This window comes from Ciconia boyciana, chromosome 5, assembly GCF_034638445.1.
Source record: "Ciconia boyciana chromosome 5, ASM3463844v1, whole genome shotgun sequence".
NCBI classification, from domain to species: Eukaryota; Metazoa; Chordata; class Aves; order Ciconiiformes; family Ciconiidae; genus Ciconia; species Ciconia boyciana.
The window spans coordinates 81,718,307-81,735,499 of NC_132938.1; the positions used below are offsets into that span (position 1 = coordinate 81,718,307).

Below are 17,193 nucleotides of genomic sequence, written 5' to 3' on the forward strand. Positions count from 1 at the left end.
CTAACGATTAAAAAAAAAAAAGTCTTTGGCATGCGTGGTGTACATTTTCTGTCTTTCTGTATCTGCAAGGTGCTCGCTCAGATAATGTTTCCCACACTCCTCCTCCTCTGCTAACTTTTTTGACCTTGACCCTGAGCCAGATGTATTTGCACCTCACTACTGGATATCTCGCTACATGCAGAAGTCGTGCATGAAATTTCATCAGCTATCTTGTAATCTTTCTGGAAACCTTCCCCTGTTGCACCGTCACCAGATCCTTGACACCACTGTTGAATCTGGAGTGCTAGTGTAGATGGGTAACCAGCCGGCTTTTTGCTGTCCTCTCGACTCTACCAGATGTGGTGGCAGAAGGGGATGTGCCAAGTCTGCATAAGCGTTCCCATTATTGTTACTTCTAGGTGATTCACCATAAAAAGAAAAGTTCAAAATGAAGCAGTTAGTGGTCAGTGGCTTGGGAAATAATGTCCTGTGTCTTGCGCGCTGAGATGGGAATCGCTTGATTTTTGCAGAGCTTTTGAGAATAGTTGCCTTGCCTTTTGACAGGCTTTGCTGGTACTCCAGGATACCTTTCTCCAGAGGTGTTACGAAAAGATCCTTATGGAAAACCTGTGGATATGTGGGCATGTGGTAAGAAATTATTCTGAAAGATGATATTCAGTCCACCGCAAAGTATTTTGAGGGAGGGAGGTGATGCCCAGCATACATTATATTCTGCATCAGATAATATGTGCTTAGTAAAATTCAATATTAATTTTTAGAAGAGGTCATTGGATTTTTTGTTACTCTACCAGCTTCATTTTTTTTTTAATTATTTCTGAAGGTGTGTTATCATGGCATTCTTGGCCATGTCTACACAACACGCTTTCATAAACTATCAAAAAAATAGCTGCAGGCACATGATGCCTAACTAGTTAAAAAACATAACAATACGTACCGTGAGCTGGGCCTTAGTTTTGGTTCACAAGCAGCCGTAAAATCTGATCTGACCAATATACTAGAACTGTAGTTTTAAACTGTGAAACTAAATGTTTTGTGAACTGGAGTCCAGAGCAATTACTTTATCATGCGGTTCTTGAAACAGTGCAGTTTAAGGTACTGGCAAGTGGCAGCTACCTAGCTGAGAACAACTGGTGGTTTCCTTATTTTACTTCTACCCACACTTATTTGCGTGTATTTATGACAGCACTTTTCTTTAGTCATAGTGAATCATCTCTGTAAGACTAGCAGATGGACTTCTTCATTTCCTACTGACCATATATTTATACAGACAAATTGACTTGCCCAAATTTTCTTTGCATGAGATTGGTTAAAACGCAATCTTACAGACACCAGTGCAAGCCATGATAAAACCAGAGGTAAAAAATTTATTTTCCTAGCACGTCCGTGGTCATTGAAAATTATTTCTCCAGCTAGCGAGACATTTTCAGCGTTCCTGATCTGGTGTTGTGTCAGATACTCATTACTGCCCACGCTCTGCACAGGAGGTTATCTTGTGAACCCTACATTTACTACTTTCTCCAGTATGAATAAGCAGTATTTTTTAGTAGCTGGGATAATACTGTTAAGCCATTTGTTTTACATGGTTGTCAGGTGCGAAATGAATTTCTGGGGTTTGTTTCTTGAAATCACTTAATACTACTGTGACTTTTCCACAGGTGTCATTCTGTATATCCTCCTGGTGGGATATCCTCCTTTCTGGGATGAAGACCAGCACAGGCTTTACCAGCAGATCAAGGCTGGTGCTTACGATGTATGTACCATACTCTGTCTATTCAGTTATTTATAAATGTACCTCTAAAGAGGAGTTTTCTAGAGTGAGAAGTGAAATTAGAATTATTTCCTGAATTTTTTTTTAATCGGTTATCTTTATGAGCCACTCAGTATAGTAAATGTCGCTTTAGTAACATGAACCATATTGGGATTGGGACATCCTATGCTAATTTAAATCTGATTTCCCTATGGCTCCGAGCTTTCATTGTCTGGTCCTTGTATAAATCATGCAAGCTTACGTTATCCTGAGAAGCCTGCTCAGACCTCTGTGAACCCCCAAGAGCCTGTGTTTTTCCTTGTGGTTTATCACTTCAACCAATCAGTTATTCTAAATTGTTTTTAAGAAGTCTTAAGCTTCCCAAATATACACCTTGATGCTGTTGTATTGCCCACTTTTGGAAATACAAGCTGCTGTAGAGCTTTTCAAAAGGAATAGTTTCATTCACTATGTGTATTCCAACAAAAAGCATTACCACTGTTGGAAAGTAAGAACTGATGATTTGGTGACATTATGAATTTTGCAGCATCATCTGTTTATATCATATTAAACAGACAGAAGGCTGTTGGTCCTCAGATTTAAGTAATTTGTGAATGAGGAAGAGGAAAAGACAGAACTGTATAATTTTTAAGCTCTTATTTGAATCCAGTCCTGGACAGTGATGACTGAAAAGGGACTTGTTATGCTATGGTCTTTTAGTGAAAATAAACTTAGGGTCTGCCAAGTCTTCTTCCCAGTGAACAAGTAATCATGCAGTAACAAACAGGGTGACACTGGGGAATTACGATTTCAGCTGAGCGGGCAAGAAATGCGGAAGTGCAGAGGCTGAACTATGCATCTGCATTGTACATATGTAATACATACTTGTGACGTACTGTGCCTAGGTAATATCAAATTCCTATTGTCTAAGAATAAATATTTTTAATAGTGGAAAACACAAAATCCTCAAGGTTAAGGTCTGGTCACAAAAGCAGTTTAAGACATGGGGTTTTTTTCATTCCATTTACATTTGAGCAGACACTTTGAGTGCATGTATACATATTTTGCTGGGCAGGGAGGTGTTAAATTCCTAACTAGTTAGATTTATATACCATAACTATACAGTTAGCATTAAGATTTACGTTGAAAGAAAGCAAACAAGGAGTTTGAATAACAGTGCTTAACATTTTTGTCTTTATTAAAAGAGAAACTAGGACTGTATTAAGTGCTGTATGACCATATGCCTCTCAGATGTTTGGAATTTGTAATTCTGTCTGCCATTGTTATTTTATGCTATGAATTTCAACTGGCATCATGTTACTTGTAAATATAGAAATGCTGTGCATTTGAACCAAATAACTAAAAGGTCAAAATAGTAAAGGAGGAAAAACATTATTTACAAAACTGCCTAATTCAAACTTTTGTAATTGTAGCCAACTGCATTTTTTTCCTTAAAACTGATCAGTTGTACTAGCAATTAATGTTACAGAAACAGTATCGATAAAAATCCTTAGGTAAAACCGTGTAAAGATTGTACAAAGTAATATACCCATATGTATTTTTTTCTTAAGTTTCCCTCACCAGAATGGGATACAGTGACTCCCGAAGCAAAAGACCTTATCAACAAAATGCTTACCATCAACCCAGCAAAACGTATCACAGCATCAGAAGCACTAAAGCATCCATGGATCTGCGTAAGTAATTTCCACAGATTTAATAGCATCATTTGGCAGACAAATCAGCTTGTGGTTTACTTCAGCATACAGTGAAGGTGTTTAGAGGATAATTTTTGTCCTTACTCATGCAGCTATGTAACTAGGGGAGTGTAAAATTGTAATTATACAGATACAGTCAATAGTGTCATTTATCGAGGTCTCGGCCTGGGATAAGATTTTTGCAGAAATGAACTCCTTTGCCTTGACTTTGTGGTGCAGAAGTTCACTGCCAAAATTAGAGCATTATTTTAAATTCTCAGAGAAAAAAAAAGTACAAGAAAGTAACTTTGAGTTAGATAATGCTTTACATCTTCATTTCCCTATAACCATTATGATAAGCATGAAATGTAAAGGCAGGGAATTAAGGGACTTTTTAAAAGTCAGTTTGCAGGTAGCAGAGGCTGCCTGTCTGTTACTGGATCCAGGACTATTTTCCAATTCTCAGTACATTCTACACTTTGACTTTGCAGGTCGTCTGGGCTGGTACTTTGAAAGTCACAGTGAGACGTATAGCTGGTTCCCAACTCTTTATTCATTCCAGTAGGCTGCACTATCTTGCCTTTAAAATCGTGGTGCAAATAAAAAGTTGAGTTACAGGGAAAATGCGGGTACCACTGAATTTTCTCTGAAATATTTCCTGCTGCTGTACCTCACCTAATATCACTAATGCTAAAGAAAAGTTTCCTTCTTGTTTTAAAACATATTTTCCAAAACCATAATTCAGTGTATTACTTCGATTGTGTTTCTACTGAGTAACCCAAGTTCTAAGACTTTGTGTTTTTCTTAGTCCCTGTTTCTTTCAAGAGGACTTTGCGCATGGAGAAGGCTGAGTAAAATGAGACCTTGGTTTTGTTGATTTGGAAATTTCCCAAATGTGTAGAAACCTGGACAAAGGGATAGTCAGACAGGGTAGAAATTAAAGGCCTACGTTTTGGACCATGTGGGTTGTAATATGTATGTTGTAGAGTAAATAAAATGCTAGACGTCTGGCTGGGTGCGTTAAAATGATTCTTTTCTTCTTCTCTTAGCAACGTTCTACTGTTGCCTCTATGATGCACAGACAAGAGACTGTAGATTGCTTGAAGAAATTCAATGCAAGAAGAAAACTAAAGGTAAGAATGAAAACTTCTGCAAGGATGAGTAGCTAATTTTGGAAAGATAAAAGAATGTTGCCTTGTGTACCATGTGTAAAACAAATGGACCCTAAGCAATTTTTTTCTGGAATATTATGCTTAAATGAACTATTTGATAGATGATCAGCTTTTGGCATGAGGATCTTAAACTTTTCATGAAAGTGAATAGAACATAGCATAATTTTGTTGGATTCAAAATAATAACAATCATCTAATTGTTAGGAAAACAGGTTATTCTTTTAGAATTAAGGTTATTCTTAAGGTTATTCTTTTAGATTATCCTTTGTTTTCTCCTGACCAGACAGGATAACTTTGCAGATGTGAACTTTTCTAATTAGCACATTACAAATAAACTCCTCTTCCTACCTAAAAAAGAATCAAAGCACATTAGTAAAGTCTATTTCACATTCAGCTATGTGTTTTGCTGATAATTACTTTGCCTGTGAGTACTCATGGTTTGTGCATTACGCACTCACGATTGGTAAATATTTGAGATTATCAGGATTGCTGACAGGTGTGTAATTAAGATTAAATTACAATTTATGCGCTCACGGCATCACGTATGATAGGTGATGCACAGACAATCCATTCTTTCAGGGTTAATTTAGTAATTGATGTAATTTACACATGTGTTTTCCTTTTTGTTGTGTCGTGTTCACATTCAGAATTTTACACAAGTGTGATGCTAATTTGAGAAAATGTATGTGTACACAGGGGGCCATTTTGACAACTATGCTGGCTACCAGAAATTTCTCAGGTATGTTCATTGAGCTCCAGATTAATATGGTCTGTATGTTTTGATGGCTGTCATGACTAAGATCTAATTAGGATTTATTAGTACAGAAGCATCTAAATATGGTATATCTTAAGTTGTTTCCTTTGCAGAAGCAAACAAGAGAATTTAAACTATTTGGGCCAAATAGAATCTCTTGTAGATGACGGTTAGTGTAATTTTTCAGTAGAATGTGAGTTCCTTCTCTTTACTTTTTTAGTGTTATCTATCAAAAGACAGACAGTATTTTCCTGTCTATTTTGGTGGAGGAAAATCAAAAATCATGCGTATAGCTCCACATGCATAAGTAGCACCAAACAACATTTAAAAACTCACTTATTTTTATATACCTGAAATGTCATTCCAGGGTTCTGTTGCATCCTATGTTAAAAAAAAGAACAACAAAACCACATTAATTTTTTATTGCTTTGCTAAGGAGTAAGAAACGTAGTAAAATGAGTCCTTCTTTTCCTTCTCTTCTAATGCCTAGCTTGATATAACAAGAGATGTTTCCTCTTTATGATATAATTTTGTAGTGATTTTGATCTTTATACTCAACAAATTTTAATAGCAAAAGCTAAAATAAGTTTGCTGTTAGTAGAGTTAGAATTGTCCTCAACAGTAGTATTGCCAAAATGTTGATGCTATGCTGAATTTTTCATTTTGCCATTTGAGATTTCAAGTGAATAGTGAAAAAGAACGGCAAATTTAAAAATCGGTAATCTTACATATCCTCCTACTCTGTGATGTAACTGTTGGAGTGTAACGTAAATTAATTTACAGACAAAAACATGATAGTGCTTTGGGCATGTTTTGAATACTAATAAGCACTGAATCATCCAAAATAAATTACATAATCATGAATGCAAGAACGACTTGTTCAATTTGCATAGTACTTGAAATACGATTTCTTTCTTACTTAAGTTCCTATATTTAGTACACACCTATAACACGGAAGACTACATTTATGTAAATTACATTGGGTTAATGCTTAATGAATTGCCAGTATCTGACAATTCATTTTAAAGGTGGGAACGCTGTAGGCTGCATATCTTGTAAAAATGAATTATTATGAAATATCAAACAAATATATCATTTCTCATCACTTTTCATAACTGTCACCATCTATATATGTAAGGGTCAATTTCAACTTTCATGAACCAAAAAAAGCTGAAGTAATTTTAAAATAGTGTTTCAGCATGAAAAGCAAACAGGGTTTTTGGCTTTGTTTTGGATTTTTTTCACCTATCATATCTGTTTTACACCATAATGACCCATATTTTTCCTTGACGACATTTTATTCTTTCAAGTTGTTTATTAATTGCATTTCATTGCAAAGCATGCTTTTGAAGGTCATTTGTCCATAACGATGTGGTTATAAAAGTGTTTTATTTTCCTTTTTCTTTCTTCCTTTTATGTGGAATGTGTATTTCTTGTGAGGTAAGACCCTCAGCACGTGAAAGGAACATCTTTTTTCTCTTCTAATCAAAATTGCTGTTTGTCCTAAATCACTTTAATTTCTCCATGTTGTCACAACACCATTTCTTTTCAGTCTGCTTTCTGGCCTATTAGCGCTGCCTTAGGTTTTATTTATAGCTATTGCTTGTAGTTGCAAGAAATCTTTCATTGTGGGCTTAATTTAGAATATGCTAATTGCTTTGCTACTGCAAGTTCTTTAAATACTTGATTTGTATGCAGTATCTGTGCTTAAAGAAAGATGCATCAAAATATTATTAAAAATACATTCCAAGCCAAAACCAACAAAGGCAGTTGAGTATGGAATATGTCCTATCACATAAAATACTGCATAATAATCCATACTAGGCACATTTCGAAGGACACGCTGGCGATGCCATAAACACAATACTTGTAGTTATTGCTTTTGGTGCCCTCATTTTACTGGCTTTCATTGAATTGTTTACATATAACACGTAATGTTTGTTAGGCATTCAAAGAACTCAGAAGTTTTATGCACAAATTTAGCAAAAGGACCTAGTTTATTGTGAACAACAGCCTATAAGAATTAATTTATGTTTTCCCATTTTTTGTAAGGGCTAACGGTACAAAAGAGGCTTCGAAAGCAATGAACTTCTGGGTTTTTTGGCCTTAGGTTTTAGAAATAGCTCCTCCTCTTCGCTTTCCCTAAATGAATTTCTGAAGTTAATGGAGTGCTCACAATATTTGTGCTAGTGGAAAATCTAAGGCCATGTTGTACTGCGTCCTGTAAGCACACATTGCAACAGGATGTATCCTATCTCAAAAATATATGTAAAACAATTTATTTTCAATATTAATTTACATGTTTCTGTAAATAAAAACATGCGGTGGTCCTGTGGCATAATACAGGCAGATTTATTCTTGTTCATTTTAGTTGTAAATCATGGGCCTTGTGAGAGTTTTAATGGTAGGGTTGGCTGATGTTCATAATTAATAAACTGCATTTGGAGGGCTGCTATAATAATCAAATTATAAACATGAACCTGGCTTCACTTTCCAGTTTTTTTAATGTAAACAACACAATAATGGACATCAGTTCTTTCTGTACAGTTTCCGAGGTGATCTTACATTTTCCGGACTCTGAACCAGAGCTAAATGAGCACTTAACGCAGATGGAGCCGGAGACTAAGCCACAAATACAAAAATTAACTTCAAGTTTAAACCACATCCTCAATAACTCCAATATCCTCAGGTAGTTTGAGCAACCTTAGGCTTGCAAGGTCTAATTGGGGTTTTTTTGTTGTTGTTTTAAAGAGAAGGATGCCGGCAATGATGGGAGCTCCATGTCGGGACTGTCTTCCTTTGATTATGCCAGGTTGTTAGCTGCAGCATTTCCCTTTCAAAAAGGCTTCCTACTTCTATATAGGCAAAACAGCCTATATAGAACAGCACTTTCTTACAACCTAAGCCGTGATACACTTTCTGATAGGAAGACTGGGTGATAAGCAACAACAAAACCAAAAAACGCTAGGCTTGCTTTGTAATTTATTATTCTTCAAGTTTTTGGCAGTGACTCATGAAGCATTTACGCTTTAGTGAATAGTTTATTTGAATTTAGTAGGTCACCCGGCGTGTATTTCTGCTGTAAATGTTTTCAGGTTCAGAGCTGCGGTGTGCTGCTTTGCACATTAGCCCTCCAGATTTAGTAATTTGGAATGATTTGGCCCCGTTCTTGGTGCCAGTTTTAAGTGGTGGAATTTAAAGCCTAACACATGGATAACGTTATGGCAAGGGAAATTGTGCCCAACAGTCCCCACCGCTTTGAAGAAATTTGATCGGTGTGCAACATGATTCAGAAAATACGAGGTTTTCTTCATGAGAAGTTGAAGCAGCGCCAACTATTTGTTATTATTAACTCCTAGGAAGCACTCCTCCAAAACACGGCTTCGCTAGTAGATTGTTCTTCCTTTCTTAGTTGCAACTTTCCTGACCTTTCACGCAAGGTGACTGATGCTGTCATGGTGGGAAATCCCCAAAGAACCAGTGCTCAGAGGTGCTTTTTTTGTAAACCCAGTTTACTTGTCATTAGGTGGAATAGACAGTATTGTACCCCACTGTGCTCTTTAGGTACCTTATTGATCTGATATTGGTCATTTTATGTCACCGCCATATTAAGAGCATCATGAAGATGCCAGTGGGCTTTGCAAACACCTGATCAAAGTCCCTGCCATCAGAACAGTACTTTTTTCGTAGTCGTATCAAATTATCCCCATCAACAGTTGTAAACATATTGCCGTTGAAGAAATGAACGTATCCAAAGCTGCTTATTTTACACTCACCCTGCTTCCATTTCCTCTGTGCCACCCAAGGAGGTCTCTCCTTGTATAAGTACAGTTAGCCTACAGCTTTAATCAATGGAGAAAGAGCTGTATGATCATCTTAAGTATTTGTAGGTTCTGAAATATTTCGTTTCCTATACTCAGAGCAACAAAAGGAGGAAATAAAAGCTGAAAATGTATCTGCAGCTGGGAGGCAATGGGGGTTTGCTGCACAGCTGGTTGACCTCAGTGGTAACCACCTGACACTGAAATTATTTGTCTCGTTTTACAGCAGCCAAGAGTTTACTGAAAAAGCCGGACGGAGTTAAGGTAGGTTAAACACGTGCTTTAAAATACGTTTTATTAGTCACCACCTATCTGTAACTTCTGCCAGTTTTTAGAATTGTTATTTGTTTCCTTTATAGAATTTGTTAATATGTGCTTCTTACCATGTATTTGCAGTGATTAAAGTTAGTAGGTGAAGCTTAAAAAATGAAATAAAAGCAATATTTGAAAAACAAGCATTTTAATAAGTGGAAGATAGAAAACTACTGGAGAAAATGCTTTTCTTGCTATTTTAATGAAGGATGATTGTGTAATTAATGACTCAGTGTTATTAATTAGCTTAATAATATAAATAATGGTTTGGTGGTGGGCATGTTAGCTTTTTAGGTATGAGTGTTTATCTGCAGCTCTATTGCCTCCGTGTTTCCCCTTGACTTTTCATTAGATTTCATGGAAGACCAAAAGTTTACTGGTAGGCTTGGCTCCACATGAAGTGTATTCTGCCAGATGTACGTGCTATATTTGGCAGAACTTGAGGGGTTTACTATCTCAACAAATCAGCTCATCCTGACTAACAGACCTTGCTAAGAAGGGAACATTTTGGCAGCTTTCATACATGATTTAGAGCTCCTATTCTCATGTCACCAGATCCTGCAGGAGGAGAGATGCTTCACAAATGAACATTCTGGATAAATACTTTGAAAAACAGCCAGAAAAAAAAATATATATCACTCAGCAATGAAAAATATTTTATTTCTTTTCGCGGAGGACTCCTGAAGACTAAAATAAGTGCCTCAAGCTTTCATTATATGATTCAAAAGATATTCTTCTGTGCTCTGTGTGTTTACTCAGAAGTGTGTCTTTGACCTGAATTTTAATTTTCTATTTAATCTTAAACTTTTTGCTTCAACAAAACTTTGTATACTTAAATACCAGATTCATAGTATATTTGTTCCTGTTCTCCCACATACGCACACTTTTCCTATCAAAAAAATCATGAGACTGACTTAAAATGAAGTGAGTACACTACGATTTCAATGCTTCTCACTGCCAAGTAGTAGATATCCTAGTTCTATGGAGAAGCACACGTTCAGTACTATTCTATCATTCCTGTGGAAAACCCTTAACGTGTTTCATTGTGAAATATATAAATTTTATGTACTCTATCTGACCAGCTTTTCCTTTTTAAATATCATTCCTCCTACAGGTCTACGATGGTATTTGTTATATCTCAATTTTGATTATAATATCGGAAACAATTGTTGCCAAAATTTTGCCTAAATTACACTTGTTGGGATTTGATACTTTGGTTTTCAGCACATTTTATGTGTCTGCTGTTTGTCTGCATGGTCATGTGGAGCAAAGGGAGTAAATTTACGTCTGGGGAAGTCTATTTTTGTCATTTCTGTTATTGAGATGCTATATACTCCATAGCATTTTTCCACCCCTTCCTACAGCTTAAGCTGTCTTTTTCTTAAAAAAAAAAAAGCCAAAACAGAAATATACTGTACTCCATGCATTGATACTTCAAATCCAACCAGTCACATTTTCTTCTTTTCCTTTCTCTCTGACTGGTCAATTCAGAAAAGGAAGTCCAGTTCGAGTGTTCAGATGATGGTGAGGATCTTTATCGACAGATTTTTTTCCTCCTGTGAATCGTTCACACTCTAGAAATCAAACAGTTGCATTTAGTTTTGTTAACATGCTGTGAGAAGCTGCAAGACTTTAAAGTACAACCTTGTGAATTTTAAGCCTGCAGTTGCTGTATGCCATCCACAGTGAATTGTTCTGCAGTTCTTTCAAGCAAGTTTTTTATTTTTTTTAACCTGGGGACATACAAAACCGAAAAAGTAGATGTAACATTGGCCAATGCAGCTGTCCTTAGTCAATAAAAATAGTGACAAAATAGTAATCTTACAACAAGCTATTAATTTTTAAAACCTCCTTATTTTAAAAGCTAATAGTATTAATATCATAAAAAGTAACACAAACCACATTGCACAGTGAAATAGTATCGCTTTAATTGAGCCACTGTAGACCAAGATGCCATGCTAAATGCTCAGGAGCAAAAAAAACCCATTTCACAGCCTTCCCATACCACAGTGTCCCAGCTAACCTCCTTCACAGCTCAGGGCTTTGTCACCAGATGTCCCAGCTGACAGTCAGTCTCAGTAACTTCTCTTCCTCCTCAACCTCCTCTACAGTCTTGCGTTCATTTGGCTTCTGTGATCCCACACAGAAACTTACTTTATGCCTGTTTATTACGGTTTTGGACCTGACTTTTGAGATGTTCATGGTGATCAGCTGTGACGTCCCAGCCAGCTTCCGTTGCTGCTGCCGGTGGAGAGAAGGCAAATACCCGTCATCCACACCTTTCACTGGGAAGTACAACTCTCCTTGAAAAGCAAGAATTGCTGCTCAGGTGTGAGCAGACATGTAGTTATAGAGGTAGATAGGCTGTTCTTTGGGTGAACACGGAATTTCAGTGACAGAGGATCAGTGGTAGCAGCGCCCAAATGAGGGTCACCAGAAAGGTAGGGTGGGGCTATTTCTAGTATCCCAAACGTGGAAGTGTGCTTTAACTTTTTGTTACAGAAGTACCATGTGAAAGGTTTAAGTCCCAAGATACAGGGTTTGTTTCTTAAAATATTTTTACAAGATATTGAAAACAGACCAGTAATGATTCTACAGTCACGCCCAGCTGTTTGGAGCGTTTGTGTGTGTCTGTCCTGCACTACTGTCAGACCTAAGAGAGTGGCTTTTGACAAGCGATGCATTAGGATAAAAGTTTTCCTTCTTCGCAACAAAGAGAAGGTCACCACTTAAGCATACTTCACCTTCAGAATAACTGTTTCATATGAAAATATTTTCCTCCTTTTGGAATCATTTCCCTTTGCTGTTACAAATATATGCAAAATACACCATGTGTGTTCATATATTAATAAAAGCACATGTATATGTTCTACGAGAGAGAGAAAGTGTACAGGCTTATTGCTGTTTTCTCTCTAAGTTTCACAGGGTTTTACCGAGTTCTGTTTACACAGAAGAAATAACTGTATTTTGAATTACATTATCTCTTTCTGCTTTGACTAATGAATGCTGTATTCTCGATACCTTACTAAGAAGTTTTGAATATATTTCCTGCAGTTTTCAGCAGTAGCTGTAATGGATATTGTTTATTTTTATAGGACTTTCACCAAGGGAGTATGGACCCAAGCCTGCTCTCCTTACTCAGGCAAAATTGGAATTGAAATTAGATTAACCCGTTTTCATTATGTATTCAACAACAGGCATTCATTTGGCATATCACTTTATTTTTTGTATTAAGCTACTACTGAATCGGACTGTATGAAATCTGGTGAAATCTTCATTTCTTTCCTCATGTTTTTGCTTTATGTCTGTCTGCCTTTTGTTAGGGCCTTTTTATTCGTAGTCTCTTGATGACTACACTGTCATAAAAATACGAACTTGTAGTTACACAGCTTGATATGTGATTTTTCTCTTGTTTTGGAAGATTTAGTATGCCGTCAAGCAGTGTCGTACGTGTTCTCACTATTCCACAATTCTCCTGTAGAACTTTCATTTACTGGCATGGTTGGGGGTTTTTTTAAAGTTTTTTCCTGAGTAAGGAGTTCAGGTTTTGCCCATCTCACAGTCCCAGAAATCTCGAAGAAAGTTAGTTGATATATAAAATACTCGGTAATACTTACGTCTCCCCATGAATGACTTTATGCACGAAGGTGTTTATTCTCTCTCTGTCTTGAGTTCAGACACCCCTGCAACTTACAGCTGTAACTGTGAATAGATAAATGAAATTTATTTGATAATAACTAGGCCAAGTTGGGGCATAAACTAAACACTTGGAACTCAATAATGACTCATATTTTCTCTTAATGACAATTTCTGTAGAAAGACCACGGTTAAAAAAAACCCTGTTTCTCATCCTCCTGCTGTAGAGCACTGTGAACTTTGATTTTAAATCAAAGAAAATTATTTTTATTCTATATGGGAGAATAGTTCCTATCACAAATATTACTAAATAACATTTAGTGTCAAAATAACGTTCCCTGACATTAACTAACGAGGCCGCTTTATATTCTTCAAAGCCAGTTAAATGCTGGTTAAGATAAGGAAATTTGCAGTCTCTAATTAATTAATGCAAATACTGTTGACATTTCCATAATCTAGGCATAGCCTAAGTAAGAGTCAGTTCAGCTGCAGGCTTAATTCCTGCCATCAACAAGTCAGCTGCCACCCGGTACCAAAATAAAACCAATCGCAAAAACTGCTGAGGACGTGGAGTTCAGTGGCTTTCCCCAGCGGTGCTAACTTCTGAAGGCTGCAATTTAGCAAAGCCTTGGCACAGACAAAACTGAAATGTTAGCCTGCGTGGCCGAGAAGCTGAATACTGCGTCTGAGACTACAGAGTCATCAGGAGGTTTAGATCAGAAGTCAGATGTCTCATAGGCAGCTCGGTTTTGTCCACTGTGATAGGACTTCCTCTTTCTTTATGCCTTTTCACATATGTTATTTAGCGTATGGCCATTTTCTAATTGGTTTAGAAAGGCTTTTCTTTTAGAAGAAAAAATACCAAATTTTCACCCCAAAATTGCTAGAGTTTGTTTCTTTAAATAAAGTTCATTACATTTTTACAAAAAATCCATTAACGAAACAATTTTGGACTTTTTTCCTTTGTTTTGCACATTTATTATTAAGTACTGTGACTAGAAGGTTCGGTAGAACTTTTTTTTTTTTTTGGATCAAAGTCTTTCCAGGCAATATATATCTATACAGCCAGTTCTGCATGCTGCTTTGGACTGCTCTTGTTAAAATTAGACATGACCAAAATGTACGTAAAATTTTTTTTCCTAATTATTGTTAAAGAAAAAAATGACATTTTTCAAACTAGTTTTACTATACTTTAATCTTGCTTCTTAGTGCATGTAAAAAGTGGCTCAGTACATTATTTTTAGTATTTCTGTTCTTTTCATACCATGGTATTTATGAAAGCTGAATCTTAAAAATGGATTTAAAGAATCAGATACCTTTACACTTACTGCTAAACAGTTTAACTTGAAGTAAAATTTCATATAAGTAAAAGCCAGAAGTCATGTAAAGGTGTAGTGCTGTGCTAAGCTTAAGAATTAACATGATGACCTGCACGTAAAGTTAAGCAGATATGTACTGATTTGTGGAGTAAGACTACAGATGCTCTAGTGTGAAACCTCAGACTTCAGGTGATAGCCCCAAAATTGAAAGGCTGATACACAGTTACTGCAGGATTCTGGAGACTGCAGAAAATCACAGCTGCCAATTATTTTTGTCAAAATTAAAACCAAAAAAAGCTAAAGGGGCACCAGTCTAGCATCAGTTGTATTTAATCAGATCTGGAATCAGTTACATTTGTTCAGATCTGTTCCCAGGAGCCAGCAGAACAAATCTATAGATTTCTGGAGAGCTATGAATAATCAAATATTATTTATGGTAGTGACAGGTAATTAGAAATAAAGAACAGCTGGGTGCAATTATGTAATACTGTTGCATGTCAGGAAATTGCAATGGCTATTTAGGACTTTCTTCAAACCCATATTAATTCTTTATTCTTTGTAGATGTGATTAGCTGCTACTTAAAGGCTCTCTGTTCTTTTAAGTGTCACAGCTGAAGTCATCTATACTTTATATAGACCTTCGTATAGTGCATCTGAAAACCCGTAGCCAGCATGTTTGGAGGAGTTGCAGCTAGCTATCGGGTCTATTGTTAGCGTTCTTTCAAGTTCATAAGTTCATCTTTCTGTGATTCTTTATTTCCATATCTATATCTATATATAGATATCTATATCTGTATATAGATGTTCTATACAGAGAGATATAGATACGGTGCCTACTGCGAGTTCTAAGGCCTGTCTGTTTCTATTTTCTGCATACCTACAGATAAACAACAAAACGAACGTGGTAACCAGCCCCAAGGAAAATATTCCTACCCCGGCGCTGGTATACCTGGAATCTTCCTTCTCATGCTACCTTGAAGTTTTTGACTGTCTTCTGTTTGTTCTTCCTTCTTTTTTGCTTTTTCCATGCATTTACTTTGTTTGCTTTCTAAGAAACAGGTTTTGGAAAAACTTTTTGTTTGAGTTATGCTTTCTTTTTTTTGGTGAGGAAGTCCATTAGAGCGTGTTTATTAATAGAAAATGTTACACGGAAGCTGGATGCAGTAGAGTCATAGTGTTTGTAACTGGAGTTGAATTTTTCGCATGCTGTGCCAGAAAGTGAGTAGAATGCGCTTTATGTTGCTCTTAGCTCTTTGCCTGATGACTGTTTCCATCTTTTTAATGCTAACCTTTTGCCAAAAAAAAAAAAAAAGAAAAGAAAAAAAAAAGAAAAAAGCTCCATTATTTTCTGTGCTTTGTCTTAGTATAAGTATTGGTATCAAGGAGAGCTAACAGGATTATCGCTAGGCTACCATAAAATAGACCTTATTCAGATTTTCATTCCACATTTCCTAAAACTTAGCAGGACTTTGCAAGTCTTCACTGGGATCAAGAGGCATCTAGCACTAAACATTTTTGCTTGTTTCTCTTACATTTAAATCTGCAGGAGACATTACTCATTAATAAGCTCTGTTAGGAACATATTACTAATCGGAGTGCTGTTCATGAATGTCTCTATTGCAGTCTTGCTTTTATTAGTAGCTCCTATTTCTTAGGCATACACGTATCGCAGGGCTCATAAATATAAATGCCAGTGCGTAAGTACCTAATTTTGTGAGGCATTGTTTCCCGTATGCCTGCCTATACGGCTTTGAAAATGTGGATAATTCACACGCATCGGGAGAGATTTTTCCTCTTGAATGTTTCTGGGCAACTGGCACTGAAGCACGCATTGCTAAGTAATTTCTGAGGACCAGTTAACAGGTTTCATGCATGAGTATATGGCAGTCTGTTCCCAGACACAGCCATGCGCAATAGTCCGTGCTGAAAGTATGCTGGCTAACTGCCATTTCAAAGATTATTTAATCCTTTTTTAAGGGAAAAGGATTTGGGGAAATTAAAATGATGCAAAGATCTCTCTCGCTTACTTTTACGTTGCTCTGCCAAGGCAGCAATTGATAGCAATCTACATCTTCCAAAACATGGTAGTGTTTAGAGGTAGTTAACTCGTCCTTAATGCTTACCAATTCATCTGTATTTTTACTTGATCGCTTACTACTAATACAAGCAAACATGCTTAAAGAAAAGAGGCGATTTCTGGCCGCCTTGTCTGGCCTGGCTCGGCCAGGAAAGCACGTAGAGCATTTGGTATGCCCTTGTGCAAAAGAGAGCCTCTGCGGGTCTCCAGAGCTTCAAAGCCCTGTACACATTGGTCATGAATAAGGTCTCTGCATGCTGCTGCATTAGGTGAGATGGTCTTTTTTGCTGGCTTGCTGTTGAGGAAATCTGTATTAGAGACATCCAGTTTCACCCTCTGGCAACAGTTAAGATTTGATGTAGCTCTTGTCAGTGTTCAGCATTTGTGAGCTGGCTCTTCTTGCACTCCCTCACACTAATGAGAATGTATTTACCAATGGGAACTCTTTTTCTCTTTATTTTGTTCCGCTCAGGAGCCCCAAACTACAGTAATCCACAACCCTGATGGAAATAAGGTATTCAGAAAGAATCAACTCCATCTTGCTTTTCCACACCACACATTTCATCCACTATTCCACAGCAAAATAGGGCCGTTCCAGGACTTTGTCAAGGAAAATCTCATTCCTGCATCTGTTACACCTGGTGTCTCTTGAGCCTGTTTT

The 17,193-nt window shown here is 36.8% G+C and overlaps 1 protein-coding gene across 10 annotated transcripts in view; it reads left to right on the top strand.

Moving 5' to 3' along the window:
- Nucleotides 1-17,193, top strand: part of CAMK2D (calcium/calmodulin dependent protein kinase II delta) — a 163,581-nt gene that overhangs the window by 118,151 nt on the left and 28,237 nt on the right. For 7 of the 10 annotated variants that reach the window (XM_072861741.1, XM_072861738.1, XM_072861735.1 and 4 more), the window contains 6 exons: nucleotides 544-627; nucleotides 1,656-1,750; nucleotides 3,319-3,441; nucleotides 4,491-4,574; nucleotides 5,310-5,352; nucleotides 9,415-9,452. In XM_072861741.1, coding sequence (XP_072717842.1) covers nucleotides 544-627; nucleotides 1,656-1,750; nucleotides 3,319-3,441; nucleotides 4,491-4,574; nucleotides 5,310-5,352; nucleotides 9,415-9,452 — 467 coding nt within the window. The remainder of the gene's footprint in view (nucleotides 1-543; nucleotides 628-1,655; nucleotides 1,751-3,318; nucleotides 3,442-4,490; nucleotides 4,575-5,309; nucleotides 5,353-9,414; nucleotides 9,453-17,193) is intronic. The other 3 variants (XM_072861739.1, XM_072861736.1, XM_072861745.1) reach the window with 1 other exon arrangement.